This window comes from Trichechus manatus, unplaced genomic scaffold (genome assembly GCF_000243295.1).
Source record: "Trichechus manatus latirostris isolate Lorelei unplaced genomic scaffold, TriManLat1.0 scaffold00168, whole genome shotgun sequence".
NCBI lineage: Eukaryota > Metazoa > Chordata > Mammalia > Sirenia > Trichechidae > Trichechus > Trichechus manatus.
The window spans coordinates 4,100,034-4,115,811 of record NW_004444104.1 but is presented as its reverse complement, the minus strand read 5'-3'; the positions used below and the strand labels follow the sequence as shown (position 1 = coordinate 4,115,811).

Genomic DNA, 15,778 nt, shown 5'->3' with positions numbered 1-15,778 from the left:
AATTAACCTGAGCTGTAAACTTTCATCTAAAGCACAATAAATTTTTTTTAAAAAAGGAATAAAAAAAAAGTTGTCTGTATTTCATATATTCATTACAGTACTATGAAATACAGAGTGTAACAGAGAAAAGAATCCATGTCACAGTCATAAGCTATTACTTTACGCCATTATAGAGGCAGAACATATAGACAGCATTAATATAAACAAATGAAGAGATTTACTCAGAGGTAATTTGTTAAGGCACATTTTAAAATAAAAAAAAACTACGTACATAAAAAATACAGCTGACTCCATATTTTGATTTATGAAAAATAAATTTATTACATAACACCTTGTTTTTAACAATGTTCAATTTCTTTTTTATTCAGAATACTTGTGTCATTCATGTAAAATAGTTTGATACAGTACATTGTATGTTATAGGTTTTTTTTTTCCTCAAAAATTCTAAGGCTCTCCTACTCCTTCTCCTTGCTGAAGTAAGGGCACCCTAAACAACGTGCGAATGAGTTTTAGAAAAGAAAATGAACTGAACAAAATTTTAAGAGCACTACACCAACCAGCTTCAAAATCAGGACGAAACAGCGGAATTGGATGCCGCTCCTTTTTAAGGAAGTTATCATTCATGCTTCTTGTCATCTTAAAGCATGCTCACAAATCAGCAACACCAACAGGAAAATAAAACACTGTCTGTGACAATCATTTTAGTTTGTTTGCTGAACCAAACAGGTTTATATCAATGACAACATACTTAATTACTATCAAATAGCAGCTTTAATACCAGTCAAGTCAAAGATTGAAAATAAAAACTAGTAAAGTTGGAAATTAATCTTTGGGAGTTTTGAAACCTTTCTGGAAAAACTATGTGGTTTTTGTACTTTGAAAAAAATCCAGGCATTTTTCTTGGTCAAAAAAAACAAAACAAAACAAAAAAAAAACAGATTAATGTAGAAAATTAATCCACCCACTGATAAAGACACTAAAAAGAAAGGTGTACCAAAATAATCTCATTTTGAGTCTTGGTTATTTTGTTGAGTTAACATATACTGTATGTTTCAAGTACCAGTTAAACAGTTCTCTGTGTGTGCACTATTGGTCAGATAATGTTGTTACACTGAAAGAATTCACCACATACGACGACAAATGCTTGCCCCTAGCACATTTCACAGCTTCAACTGCTACAGACTGTCACTGAAAAATGCATTGGTCAGTCTGAACCATGTCAAGTAAACTATGGAAGTAGCATATCCACAACACAAACTGTGCTAGCACTTTCTTTTCAAGTCTAACTCCAAAACAGGTACAACTTGGAAGCCACTACCCCAATCTGTGAAAAGTGGTGGGACTCGGCGGCTGGACATTCTGAAGACGTGGTTGCACAGTACATTCTCACGGCCCAGGCCAGGCTCTGCGGACAGCCGCGCAGTCCGCCCCGCAGCATAGCAACAGTGCAATGACATGATGCCGGCGCAGCTCAGTACCGGTGTGTCTGATGAGAGTACTGTGGAGGCTGCTGGGAGGTAGTTGAATATCCCATGCTGCTCTGTGGCTGTGATGTGCTTGGTCCAGGGTTGGGATAGGCAGCATGTGGATTGGAACGCTAGAAGAGAACAAGACAGAAACGTGAACCAGCTGTTGCCAGGGTGAGCTAGATCCCCAGCCAGCAAGGTTTATGTGTGCTTGAAGTGTCACTATGTTTCAAGGAAGTAAGAATTTAAAAGGTCTGTACTTATAAATAGAATTACTTTAGAATTAAAATGACAAAAAAAAAAAAACTTTTAATATCAACTTTTTTAAATCAAGTTCAGAAGTTGTTGTTAGGTGCTATTGAGTCAATTTTGACTCATGCAACCCCATGTGACAGAGCAGAACTGCCCCAGAGGGTTTTCTAGGCTGTGATCTTTGAGGAAGCAGATCACCAGGTCTTTCTCCTGTGAAGCCACTGGGTGGTTTTGAACCGCTACCCTTTCAGTTAGCAGCCAAGTACTTATTAACCATTGTGCCACCAGAGCTCCTTAATGTCAGAAGTATTGCTAGTAAATAATACTAAGCCGAGTTATATTACTATGCTGTGCAAATACATTCTTTTCTACAACCTTTTTCCAACACCCTTTTTATGCTGCTTTGTATCTACATGATATTAACTAACTTATTGAGGTGTTAAACATGAAATTAATGATGTATACATTAAGAAATTCAAAGCTAATTTGCACATTAGTTTCAACAGAAACTCCTCGTACAATACGACCAAAGAGTAAAAATGAATATGATGAAAAAAGGCAACACAGAATCAATTTCTCTCCATTAACACATTTTTATGTCCTTTAGACTACTGAATCTTATTTTCTGCTACAAGTTACATAGAAAAGTAAAAATATTATAATTGAAATGTAAGAAGAGTGGTATTCTCAATTGTAAAAATAGCACAAAGGGAAAGAAAGGTAATATTGTTCATGTACAACAGAACAAAACACTGGTCCTGCATCATCTTCATGATCATTGGTATGTGTGAGTCCACTGTTGCTGCCACTGTGTTTCTCGAGTAGAAATAGAGGGCTCATCTTCCAGCACTATATCAGACAATATTCTGTTGTGATCCATAGAGGTTTCATTGGCTAATTTTTGGAAGTAGATGGCCAGGCCTTTCTTCCTAGTCTGTCTTAGTCTGGAAGCTTTGCGAAAACCTGTCCACCATGGCTGACCCTGCTGATATTTGAAACACTGGTGGCATAGTTTCCAGCACCACAGTAACGTGCAAGCCACCACAGTATGACACACTGACACACAGGTGGTGGAATACAGTTTAGAGTCCTACAATTCTGACCTGTTAAAACACTATTCCCATTCCTGCATCCTTCTGTCATAACTATTAACTCCCAAGACAAACACTGTAAAAGATTAATCATGATTTATTACTTCTCTCTTTCAAAGCATATTTAATAAATCCTAATTCTAAATTCTGCCAGTTCTAACAAAAATAACCTTTTAAGAAGAGTGAACAAGTGAAATTGTAGTCAGAAATGCTATTTTTGAAATCACCCACAAGAATCAAGCACAAGAGTCTCAGCAAACAAAGAGCGGCATCCATTTTCTTGGCTCCGGCAGAAGGTCAGAGTACTGCTCGGCTATGTTCTAAGGGCGCCGGCACCTTCATGTGCAAGCACATTCTGGAGCCAAGATGCGCTCCTCCCATCAGACAAGGACAAAAAGATGCTGGAAGAAAACTACTCCCAAAGACGCCATCTCTCATTTCCTTGTTTAGCTTACTGGAAGAGAATGACTACGTGGGCTGACAAGGATTTCTTGTTTGGTGGGCTGGACCTCTCCTTAACTGAGGCAAAGAGTTAATGCCTAATTCTTGAAGTGCAGTAGCAGGTATTGGGGACCTTATCAGTTTAAATAAGGTCTTCTTTTTCTCTTTTAGTAGGTCAAGTTTTCAGTATCCTTTCCACATCAAAACTCAGTTTAGTTGGGCAGATGATTAGAAAAAGCAGAAGGAGGTGGTATACAATTTTCAATATAGGTCTTTCCACAAGGACTGATAATGTCATTGGACAGGCGCCACTGAGTAGCCACAGAGGAGCCTGTGCAGTCAGAGGGATCTAAGTTTGAGTCCTGAGTCTACCAAGGGCTTGCTGGGTAATCATCCAATAGTTATTCACCACCATGAGCCTCAGTTTCCTGTCTGAAATGGCAATGGTAATACATACCTCACAGAGTTATAAGGATTGTTAGGAAGTAACATATGTTTCATACTTAGTACAGTAGCTAAACCTGTTGCCAATGAGTAGATTCGGACTCATGGTGGCTCCATGTGTTACACAGTAGAACTGCTCCGTAGGGTTTTCTTGGCTATAATCTTTATGGAAGCAGATCACCAGGCCTTTCTTCCAAGGTGCTGGTAGGTGGGTTCGAACGGCCAACCTTTAGATTAGCAGGTGAGCGCCAACCGTTTGTGCCACTCAGGGACTGTTGTTAGCTGCCATCAACTAGCACATACTAAATACTCAATAAGCTGTTATTATTATTATAGTCATCACCAACACTAGCACTACCACTTAAGAAATGCTTACTGTGTAATATGGACCATAATAAAACGGTAAAAGTAACTGGTAGCTCCTGTGCCTTAGAATACGCTATCTCATTTAGTCCTTACTACAACTGCATATTTACCATTATCCATATTCTACAAATGAGGCAACTGAGAAGGTGTGAATCTCAGGGTTACACAGAAGCAAGTGACCGGGCTGGGATTCGCCAGCCTATGTTGTTCATCACTATGGTATATACTGTTGTTTCTAAACAACAGATATAATTTACTGTGCTCCTACCACGAGTAGGTGCTAAGATACATCATGTCTAATCTTACAACTACTGCAAGTTAGGTTTTACTACTCTCATTTTATAGATAAGTACACTGAAGCCAGGAGATGTCATCTTACTTGTCCAAGGCCACATAGTTAATAAATGGCGTAATTTGAATTCGATCATTCCAAATCTGTCTGGTTCAAGAATCTAAACTCTTTCTACTGTACTGCTGTCAGTGTTTCCAATGCCAGTAACATTTTATGCCAATGTATTTCCCCAAGTACAAAAAAGGTCGGTGTTTGTCAACTATCTCACATTTTCTGATGCCCCCCCCACCCCCCCACCCACATGCCAGCACTGACTCCGCGTGACATACTTGATAGTCTGAGGTCATGATCAGTCCACCTGAGGTAGTGGTAGGAGGAACAACTCTCACTTTCTTCAACGGGGGTCCCTGTGCATGACTGCTGTCTTGATTCCCTGGGTGGCCTGTTCCATTCGTATGGTTATTGCCCTGCTGCTGCTGCTGGTTCTTCTCAATTGGTTAAACGGAAAAACAAAGTTCAACTCAGACAAAGAACAAAATACACCCAAACTGGAAAACGTTACTGTACTATTCAGTGAAAGAGGCTGTCGACGGTACTTTAATACTTACTTTGTCTCCTTTGTCATCGGGTTCTTCTTCTGTTAAAAATTCTCGTTTTGGGTAAGGGATCTGACAACCGGCAAAAACGCTGATCAGAAGAAAAAAAGAGAAAACGATTTCTGGTATAGCAGCCAATATGTCAAATGCTCATTTAAGCTCTTTTCATTTTAATCTTTTAAGACAGACTTTGTCTATTTGCAAATATAAATAAGCACCTTTCATGTGAGCATGACAAAATGACCCCTTTCTTCTAAACAGTGACATGACAGCAGGCCAGCTGAGGGCCTTTCAGTGCATAAAAACAACCAATAATCACCTAATACGACTCAACTTTCTTTTTGTGTCTCAGCATTACTCTTTTATTACTACAACCAAAATACGAATTCTAGCTGAAATGTGTGTCACTACTCGAAGACAATTTTTCTCAATCTACTACATTTACAACCAAAGATAACACAGGGAACATGAACCCATTTGGGAATGGCATTCACCATTCTGAAACGCAAGACTGTATGTAAGTGCAGTTGTGAGCAATGGTCTGGGAGGAGCTACAGTTTGCATAACCAGTCTGTCACCACGTGACTGGATTAGTGCTGGAACCAGTGGGATCAAAGTTTCATAAAGCAAGAGATGGACAGGCATGCCTCTTAACTGTACAACCTCCAGATGACACTTCAGTCATCAGAACTCATTTTTGCTTGTCATAATGATTTCCTTGGGCTCCACAAAAGGAGTGGCAGCTTGGAGTTGACAACCAATAGAAAGCATGCTCCAGAAAATTCTATGATGCTGGTGAGTCAATGATTGATCACTTACTCTGATGTAGGAAGTGGGTCTTCTAAGAAATAGGGATCCTGCATAGCCTGTTCTGAGGTAATTCGCTTTATTGGGTCCATGGTAAGCAACTTCTGAAGCTGAAACCACATATCATAAAAACATTATTGCATTCCTCCTCATGGTTACTCTTGGCCCATATATAGGAGGTATATGTTTTTTGATGCATAACATCACAATTTATTCCCCAAAATTAGCAACAAATAAACTTAATTATTAAATTAAATTTAATGTAGTAATTCACATTTTGGTCAGTTTCATATTAGTTATCTCACTTGATTCTCATACAAGTAGTAACTAAGTTTATATCTTTTAACTCTAAACCAATGATCTCTTCCCTATATTATCTAATTTGCTTTATGCAATTTAGAAGAGGACTAAAATTCTTGTATTTTCTATTCTTTTTATATTAAGGGAAAAAATGGTAACAACACAAATAATACACTGGCCACATCTGACTATTTACATTTAAATCTGAATTAAATAAAAGATTTGGTTTCCCAGTGCCACTAGGGACATTTCCAGAGCTTGGGTAGTGGCTGCCCTGTTAAGCAATGCAGATACAGAACATTCCTGTCATTACAGAAGAAGTTCTGTTGGACAGTGCTGCACTAGTCTAAATAAATATGGCGGTACAGAACCTGTCAAGTATACAGACTTGTGGTTATCAGAGGAGATACTGGAGGTAGACTGCTTGGGTTCAAATCCTAACCCCACATTTATCAATTGAGTGACCTTGGACAAGTTACTTAACCTCTATGCAACCCTATTTGTCAAATAGAGATTAAAAATAGTACCTATTATCAGAGATTTGATTTCAGGATTAAATTAGTTAATATATGGAAAGTGCTTATAATGGTGCCTGTCACAAAGACGACACCACATAAGCGTTAGTTGTTGTTATTAATATTGCTACATACAGAAATGTCACAATGATGTGAGAATTCAGTAACTTTTGGTTAAAACATAGTTCATTAAAGGCTCTATGAACTAAAGTATTTGGTTTTAATCTGCGGTTTAAGAGATTATTTAAATAGTGGTCTCTTAGTTTATACTTTTTGATCTACTACAGCGGTTCCGCTGCTGACCGAAAGACTGACCCACCAGCTGCTCCACAGGAGAAAGATGGGGCCGTCTGCTTCCGTAAAGATTACAGCCTAGGAAACCTTATAAGGTAGTTTTACTCTATCCTATAGGTCACTATGAGTCAGAATTGACTTAAAGCCAATGGGCAATGGGACAGCGATTCTCAAACTTTAGCATGCATCAGAATCACCTGGGGGGCCTCTTAAGACAGACTGATGGGTCCCATCCCACAGTGTCTGGTTGGCAGGTCTGAGCAGGAGCCCCAGAATCTGCATTACCAACAAGTTCCCAGGTGATGCTGATGCTGCTGGACAGGGAGCCACAGTTTGAAAGCCAGTAAACGAATAAACACACTAAAACTTAATGGGAGAAGACAAATTTTAGAGAACCGACAGACAAAAAAGATTAAATATGTAAATGAAATGCTGGGAAGGTAAGATTCAAATTCAACTTTGATGATCTGATATTTCAGTGGAAGGACGATTTTCATTTTAGGGTTGAGAAGCCTGGATTGTCTATGTAAAACAACCACACTTTTTAATGGAGTTATAATAGAGCTTTCAGATGGGACCACTCAACATTACCAGCAATTGAGATAGGTCACCCCAGTAAAACAAGCAAATCCGCTATAAGAGAGGTATAGCTCTAAGAGCATTTCAGTGGTGATGGAAGTGAGGCTCTTCTCAGACTACAATGAGCAGCAAGAAATTGGGGGGAATTAAGAGTAATTCCTGAAAATCATGACTTCTACTCTACTATGACTATCATTATTTCGTCAGAATAATTAAGCCCATAATTTTGAAGCATCTAACTTAACCTTCCAATCTGGATCCTGTTGTAAGTTAGTTTATCATAATAAACCATTATTTGTATAATGCATTGTGGTAATATGATAGGCTAAGCACTGCTTTTTAAATTGCTCATAAGCTATGAAATATACAATAAAATGTACAATATGGCATAAAATAATTAAGATGTAGAAGCAGAAGAAGAAACAGAAATAAAAGAAATGTGTGCCGTGTGATCTGGTGTAACTCTTCAAGGTAAAAGAGTTCCCATTTAATGAAACCATTTTAAAACACTTGTGAATCACGAAATTAAAAAAATTTAAGCCAAGCAAAAAACAATCTGCTTCCCAAACCCCCCTTTTATATGTTATAAACCATTTTTTGAAAACATAAAACTGAAAAAGATTTTTAAACATTATAGTATAACAATGGAAATGTTTTGGTAAACATTTAAGTTGGCAATAGTTGAATACAGTCTCCTCATAAATCTCCTTTTTGTTGTGATCACTACCTTTAGAAAATCTAACACTTGGTCAAAGCATGAAACGGGTTTAGAAAAGCAAATATTCTGATACCTTCACCGGCATGCATCCACAAGACATCTGCATTTCCCACTAAATCACTCTAAGAGTGCTGAGTAATATACATCCTGACCACAAAAAGCCTCAGGTTGCGATAGTCAGTTAGGGAAAAAATGCATTTCATTAGTGCTATCATCTAAAGCTTACCAAGTGGAATGCTTTACTATCTGGTTTAACTTTATGTTTTTCCATATACTTGATAAGGCTGCAGTTGGTATACCTGAAAGAGAGATACCATAAAATATCTATATTAGATTTGAGGTTAATTTCACATTGGCCAAAGTCCTTCCAAACAGAATTATTTTGATCATAATTGATCAATTTTGATCAAAACTAATATAAAATATACATGGAAAATAGTGATCAGCATATAAAAGACCAGCATTCATATTTCATTCAATATCCACAGTAGTCACTTTTGAGTGGACATCACTGATTAAATGCAGGACACTTTTCATGAAAATCATCTACTAAAAAGTTTTTTCACAATGAATTATCTTTTAAGATAATTTATAATAATGGCCTTGTTTCAAATGTATGAGCCAAAGTTTAACTCAGCCTTACCAGTAAGTTTAAAATACAGCAGTTATAGGTCTATAAACTCCTCTTCTCAATTCCCTGATTCTGCATTGTAAATAAACGAAATCTTCATTCTTCTCTAACTTGCTTAAAATTACTACACAACCTAGGTTAGCAAGGGTAGTTCATTTTAGTCTCTTATTTCTTCAGCTATGTTATTCTACACTGATGTCTAGTTTCTAGAAAGTAGTATGAAAAAAGAAGACTTGTCATAAGGTAAAATACTTATTAGAGTAAATAAGTAAACTTACTTATTAGAAAATCTGATATTGAGTATTCTATTGTGACACTAGGAAAGCAAAAATAACAAAAAAATCTATTTTCTTTCAAACTTACGTATTTCTTCTGAAATCTTTCATTAATGTTGAATGTTCAGGCATCTTTTTTATATCTTCCCAATCTTTATCTGCGAAATACATTGATAAGTTTTGATGTTGTCTAGGTTGCTGCTCTCAAGAATTTTAATAAAGATTACTTCACTTTTCATTATATTTCCTATAAATTCTTCATGAAAACTCAAAAGACTTCAAACAAACACTCAGCCACAGTAAACATCTTATCTTGAATTGTAAATCCAATTCTGCTTTCCCTGTATAACTTTAGGTATCTCTCTTAATCTTTATAAGTTTAGCTGCCGACTTTCTGTATGTTTTACCATAAGCTGTTTCAATTTCTGTAACTCAAGGGGAGTAAGTTACAAACAAGTAGGTTATAAGTAAATATTTCTAAAACCACCCTTTCTCACCAATTTCTTGGTTAAATCAGCAATCAATCTATTTAATGATAAAAGTAAGCTCTCCCCCTTCAGTAGTTTGAAGACTAACTTCTTTTATGATATGGCCCTTCTTACTTTCACCTTATTAAATGCATTTCGTTACACAGGTCAGCTGATGCCTTGGCTAGTTTCAATAACCTTTCCCAGAAACAACTCCGGCTACTAAATAGGTGAGTACAAAATGCTTCAATGAGTTTTCCTAGAATTAGAGCTGCTTCATCCTAGATACCTTGTTTTCTCCACCACTGTCAGTCGATTTTCACGGTGAGTCTACTAGGTGCACAGCACTGTAACAGGTAGCTTAACAGCACCTTTAAGATTTTAAATAGCTTTTATAGGTTTGTTTTTCATTGAACTTACTGGTAAAAATATTTGCTACCTATCCTCCACGGATATCACATATTGTAAAGTAAATGAAACATGTACTTTAAAACTCCTACATGGAATTTTCTCCTTAGCTATTTCCATGCTCCAATTTGTCTATTTTGTCAATTTCTCAAGCTAGAAATCTTGAGATCATCTTTTACTCTTCCTTCAAATACACACTTCCTATAGAAATGTTTACATTTGTCCTTTATTCTTCATCCTGATTCTCACTTTATGCCTGGCTATTGCTGGTCAAGCAGCTGGTTTCCCTGATTTCAGTCACCTTTCTTCTTTACTTGGTTTTTGCTACCACTGCCAGACTAATTTTCCTAAAACATAACATAAATCATGTCACTAGTACTCAAGAACTTACTGTGGATTCTCATTCTTTAGCATATCAAATCTAAACTCTGCTGCCTGGTTTTCAAGGTTCCTTATAAACTGAGCCCACCTTAACTACTGAACCACATATTAAGAATCATCTCCTATAAAGGCCCTTCCAACTCCCACCCTCTCATAAGCCATGTTCCTTGTGGGCATTAGAAATGGTGGGTGAATTCAGAAGTGAAAGAAAAGGCCATTCCTCTCATCAACTCAAGCCATCCTTATTCTTTAAAGATTCTACTTACAGCAGTACAATGTAAACTCCATGAGGGTAAGAATCATGTCTGATGTACTGTAAATATTTTATACCTAATCCAGAGCCTGGTAGTGGCAGGTATTCAAGATATATTTAGTGAACTGTTGGCCAATTTTGGAGAAAGGTAATATCTCCGTATAATTACTCTGTATTTAGTCATAATTAACACCCTTAAAAGGGACTGTGCAATTAGAACTCAGGGATATTTCTGCGTTAGTCTTTAGTTACCGTGACTTGAGAAATATTCCTGATAAGAAACAATTTCTAACAGGTACTTGACTAGCCAAAATTATTGAGATTAAACAAATTCTCATTATTCTGGACCCTTGAACAGATTTTGTGGTGACTGATGAGCTGCCCTTCTGTGGTAGAGCTAGGGGTTGGGGCATAGTGGGAGAGATCTGACATCAGTGGTGAGACACCAGAGCAACTTCTCTGTGCCGCAGAGCAGGCAGGCTGGCTTGTGGAGGACTAGCCTTTCACCTATGTTCTGACTGCTCTAATCAACACTTAAAAGAAGGTTCTTATTGACAAGGGTGATAGAGCAGAAATGCTACTATTCAATATAATGCAATTCTGTACAGTGCCCTAAACAGAAATAATGTTCAACATTTGTATCCCAGTGCCAAATAATGGCAGTATTATATGTGTTGCCATAAAAAAAATTCATAGCTATTGAATTTTATTTATAGTTTCCACTGTTAAGAAAAAACTAAAGGTACCTTTTATATATATATATATTGCAAATAATTTATCATTTCAAGTATTAAACCACAAAACAAAAAAGCAAAACAAAAATATATTCCTCAAATTCAGGAAACCCATAAATATTTTTATGCTAATATGTGGATTCCACAAATTTTACTATTTCTACGGATCTTTGATTAATGCAAGCCACAAAAATAAAGAATTGAATAAGACTAGCTTTCATCAGCTAAAAATACACAGCTTTCTAATGAGGATATCTAAGTTCAAACAACAGTGATTTAAAAAAAAAAACATAATGTGTACCTGCAGGAAATCCCATTACATTGAATATTCTGTCCAGCTGGTCATGGTGATAAGGATTACTAGTTTTGATGTCCTCTTGTCGACAGTGAAATATTGGTTCTGACGTTAGTAGTTCTGCAAATATACACCCTATAGCCCAAATATCTTTAAAATAAAAAAAATTTAAAAAAAGGAAAAGGAAAAAAAAAAAAAAAAGGGAAAGGAGAAAAGAAAAAGAAAGGAGGAAAATAAAGTGGTTCTTTCCAAAAGAAAATACATTTTTATTTTGGTGGGGAGTGTTTTTTTCTTTCTCTTTCTTTATAATTCCTATGCAATTACAATTACCAAGTATCACGGAACACTATTTGTAAATATATGCCCTCCTCCCCCATTTTTCATTCTCTGTTATACTGCCACCCCACTCAGTGGCTTCATTCCATGTCTACATCAAATTTATGAGCTGAGATTTTTGGTGAGTTTTTAAATGCCCCAAACATGACCACACAAAACTGTACATAAGCACTGGAACCACAAACAAAACTGAACATAAAATAAACAAACAGAAAACTCAAACAGCCTTTGTAATTAGCCATTCTTGCCAAAAAAAAAAAACAGTGCAAATTTTGTTATAAAATAATTTTTCTCTATATGTTTATTTAATCAACAATTTGTAAAGCCTAAGAATTATCCCTCCATGTTAGCACTAATTAGCAAGGTGCTATTCCAACAAGAAAAAGGCAATGCCTAACCTCAAATATTCTAATGAAACTTAGCATTTCTACTGTTTTTCTTTCAAAGTGTTTCTTTATGCTACAGCAGTGTCAGATTTTGTCAGTTTAACAAGTATTTAACAAGAAGGACAAAAAAAAAAACAAAACAAAGTAGGGAGCAAATGGGTAAAGAAGGCTTTAAAATGGGTAAAGAAGGCTTTAAGTTCATAGGAATTATTTATGAAGGCCAGGCAAATCAACTTCTCTGTATAGAAGATAAATTCACTTTAAGATATAGGCTTACTTTCATTCATATTCAAGTTTTACTCAATAGAACTATTAGTAAAGGAAAGATCGACATACTAATTTAGCTTAAAATATTTCATTTCTACTCTTAACAACTCCTTTAATTGACAAAGTTAATTTCTCTAGACTACAATGATGTGCACACAGCAGACACTCAGTAGATGGTTTCTGACTGATTTAACTAATACCTGTGGCAAATATAAATAACTATAGGGAGACAAATAAAAATCACTACTTTATTAAAACTGAGTGTTCAGGTATGTCAATAGCTGTGACTTAAATAGAAAAAAAGAAAAAAACATTAGTGAATAAATAACTGAGAATTCTTAAACTCCAAAACTGGAATATAGATACTTAATTTAATATAAGATTATCACATTTACATTTCAAAGCAACAAGTTAATCATCTATTTACTTAAAGATTACACATCTTGACTACTAGCAGCTGATTAAAAAAAAAAAGGCACCATGTTTGCATACCAGTTTCATCCCATATCAGAGAACCAAATGTTGCCAATAACATAATATGAAAAAGTCTCATTAAGAAATGCAGGTCAAACTATAGTTTGTTTTTAATATTCTTTTTACATGGGTACCACACATAAACCTGACCTTTGACAATCTTAAGAACACAAAAAAGGCTGATGGATCATTCTGCATATTTAAAACTCGTGGCACCCAAGAAAAACTGTAACAACTTGTTCTGGTTAATTAAGAAAAATTCCAAAAAAGAAAATAAAATATATAGACGAAGATGAGAGTAAGTAAATAGATAGCAATCCTTAAAGCAATGTTACTTTTAAAACAGAAAGTCAGGGAAGTTGGAAAAAATGGTTTATGAACCTTGCTTAATCTCACCCCAGTAACCTCTTTTATTTGTATCTCCCCTATTATCATTCACCTTTATCAATTTCACCATCCTTTCTTTCTTCAAAATACTGATCCACACATTAATCATGAACTTTGAGTCAGCTGATCACGCAGATTATTTCAAGCAAATATTCCACTTCTGCGCAAGTAAGTTTCTCTTCCCTATCTCATATATCTTTTTCAGAATTCATGTTTTGAAAGTTTCTATCCTGCTCACCTACCTGCCTAACTTCTTCTAAAAAGACTCTCCAAATTATAAACATTACCTAAGTCCCATCCAATTCTCAAAAATTGTAATGCTCACACGTAGCTAGTGAGTGAACTAGGCAAAGTGGATAATAACTGATACACTACATATACCAAACTAGGGGAAAAAAGGCAGATTTGCTAAATAATATTTTAAACATAAGTGTACTAATAGCAAGTTTCTATTTTGATAAAAGAAAGTAAATTATCTTTTTCTCTATTTTATTGTGCATTTGCCACTTAATAGAATTCCGCTGGCATTCAGATATTTGAGGACAAACACCTGAGCTGAAAAGGCCACACAGGCATGTTGAAAACAATTATGTAAAAAATTCTCTACCTGAGGTGATTTAGTAAAACTTTTAAGACTGCTTTAGTGGCTATTGGAGCCCTGGTCGCACAGTGGTTAAGCATTTGCTGCTAACCAAAAGGTCAACAGTTCAAATCCACCAGCCGCTCCCTGAAAACCCTAAGGGGCAGTTCTACTCTGTCCTATAGGGTCGCTATGTATTGGTTTTGGTTAGTGGCTATTAATTAATTAAAGACTGATACCCCTCTCTTAGCCTTCTCCCCTAAATCAAACGAATAAAAATAACAACCCTTAAAACAGAATTAAATTTTGTCCCCGGGATTGCAATGCTGACGAGCCCACACTTCCTCTCTCTGGTCTAGTAACTCAGCTTGCAGTTCTGACAACTGAATAAACAAAGGCCACACTACCATCTGATTGTAGTAGAGGGTGGGCACATGTGCGTTTGATTTGTTCAGATCAGATTTTTACCCCTATCCTCTTTTGCTGCACTTAATAGCCTTCCGTTTAACGTAAGTACCTAATTCCACTAACATCTAACCTTTCTAAACGATGCCATTAAAATGAACACATGAATGTATTCAGCAAATTATTTTTATGTTCAACTATAACTTCTATCAGCAGCTGTTCACATTACAATTGTCAGATAACCAGTTGCTGCTGAGTTGACTCTGACTTGCGGCGACCCCATGTGTGCCAGAGTAGCACTGTGCTCCAGAGGGTTTTCAATGAACGACTTTTCAAAAGAGAACGGCCAGGCCTTTCTTCCAAGACACCTGAGGGTAGACTTGAACCAATAACTTTTCAGTTAGCAGCTGAGTTTGCACCACCCAGGGACTCCCAAACAGACAGGGAAGTTAAAATGCTAGTGAAGTAGCTTTAATGGTGGTGTGGGGAATTTGTTGAGTACTTCAATGAACCCTTAAGGCTACCTGCACAGGTAACAGGAGGAACGGGACTGTGTGGTAGAGGGCTGGATTTGAGGAAGAAGTTTTCATTCTTATTTTTTTAAATCAACATTAAAATGGTTTATGTGTGATGTGTAGAGACAAATCTCAGACAAAAAAACAACTGGTTGATTTGTCACCCACATTATAACTTCCTTAAGTCAATGATATGACGGAAGAAAAGTGTTCTCTAAGATTGAGCTTGGTCAAGTCAGGCTCACACCAGACATCACTGCTGAGGGGTGGACACTAGGGACCTTGGTTTCAACCATTTGCACCTGCGTGGGTTCCTTCTGTGTCCTCTCTCCCTCAGTAGGCCTATTTTCAGAGTTCCAGGTCCTGGTCCTCCAAGCCTGCCCTGTGCTGCAGTTTACCAGGCCATCCTCCTCTGTGCTGGTCTCTGGAACCCCGGCCACAGGGTTATTTTCTCCTCTGAACTTCCACAGCTGTCAGTTGGCCCTCAATATAAGGTGGCTTGATCTACATATTGTTGTTTTTATTTAAAGTCATAGAATTTTTAGAGCTGAAGGGGATTTAAGAGATGATTCAGACTACATTGTCATTTTCAGAAAATAAGGGTAAAGGATTAAATGCCTTGCCTAAAACAAACTCAGCTACACAGAGTGATAGAGCTAAGACTAGAACTCACAGGGCTAGTTTTGTTACTTCCATTGTACATGCTGTCTTCTCAACTGGATTGTAAACCTCTTAAGGGTGAGACCCAGAATTTGGATTTCATTTTGGTTTCTCCTAAGTTTTAAAGAGTTACCCAATAAATTTGGATGTTGATGAGAAACAG

At 36.6% G+C, this 15,778-nt stretch overlaps 1 protein-coding gene across 8 annotated transcripts in view; it reads right to left on the bottom strand.

Annotated features, from left to right (window-relative positions):
- Positions 1 to 295: 295 nt before the first annotated feature.
- CDK8 (cyclin dependent kinase 8) overlaps positions 296 to 15,778 on the bottom strand; it is a 165,548-nt gene continuing 150,065 nt past the window's right edge. For 5 of the 8 annotated variants that reach the window (XM_023740927.1, XM_023740929.1, XM_023740926.1 and 2 more), the window contains 7 exons: positions 11,612 to 11,755; positions 9,156 to 9,225; positions 8,388 to 8,460; positions 5,768 to 5,865; positions 4,961 to 5,039; positions 4,682 to 4,840; positions 306 to 1,597 (listed from right to left, as the gene is read on the bottom strand). In XM_023740927.1, coding sequence (XP_023596695.1) covers positions 1,472 to 1,597; positions 4,682 to 4,840; positions 4,961 to 5,039; positions 5,768 to 5,865; positions 8,388 to 8,460; positions 9,156 to 9,225; positions 11,612 to 11,755 — 749 coding nt within the window. In that variant the 3' untranslated portion in view covers positions 306 to 1,471. Of the gene's footprint in view, positions 1,598 to 4,681; positions 4,841 to 4,960; positions 5,040 to 5,767; positions 5,866 to 8,387; positions 8,461 to 9,155; positions 9,226 to 11,611; positions 11,756 to 15,778 lie in introns of all 8 variants that reach the window. The other 3 variants (XM_004386569.2, XM_012558441.2, XM_023740925.1) reach the window with 3 other exon arrangements.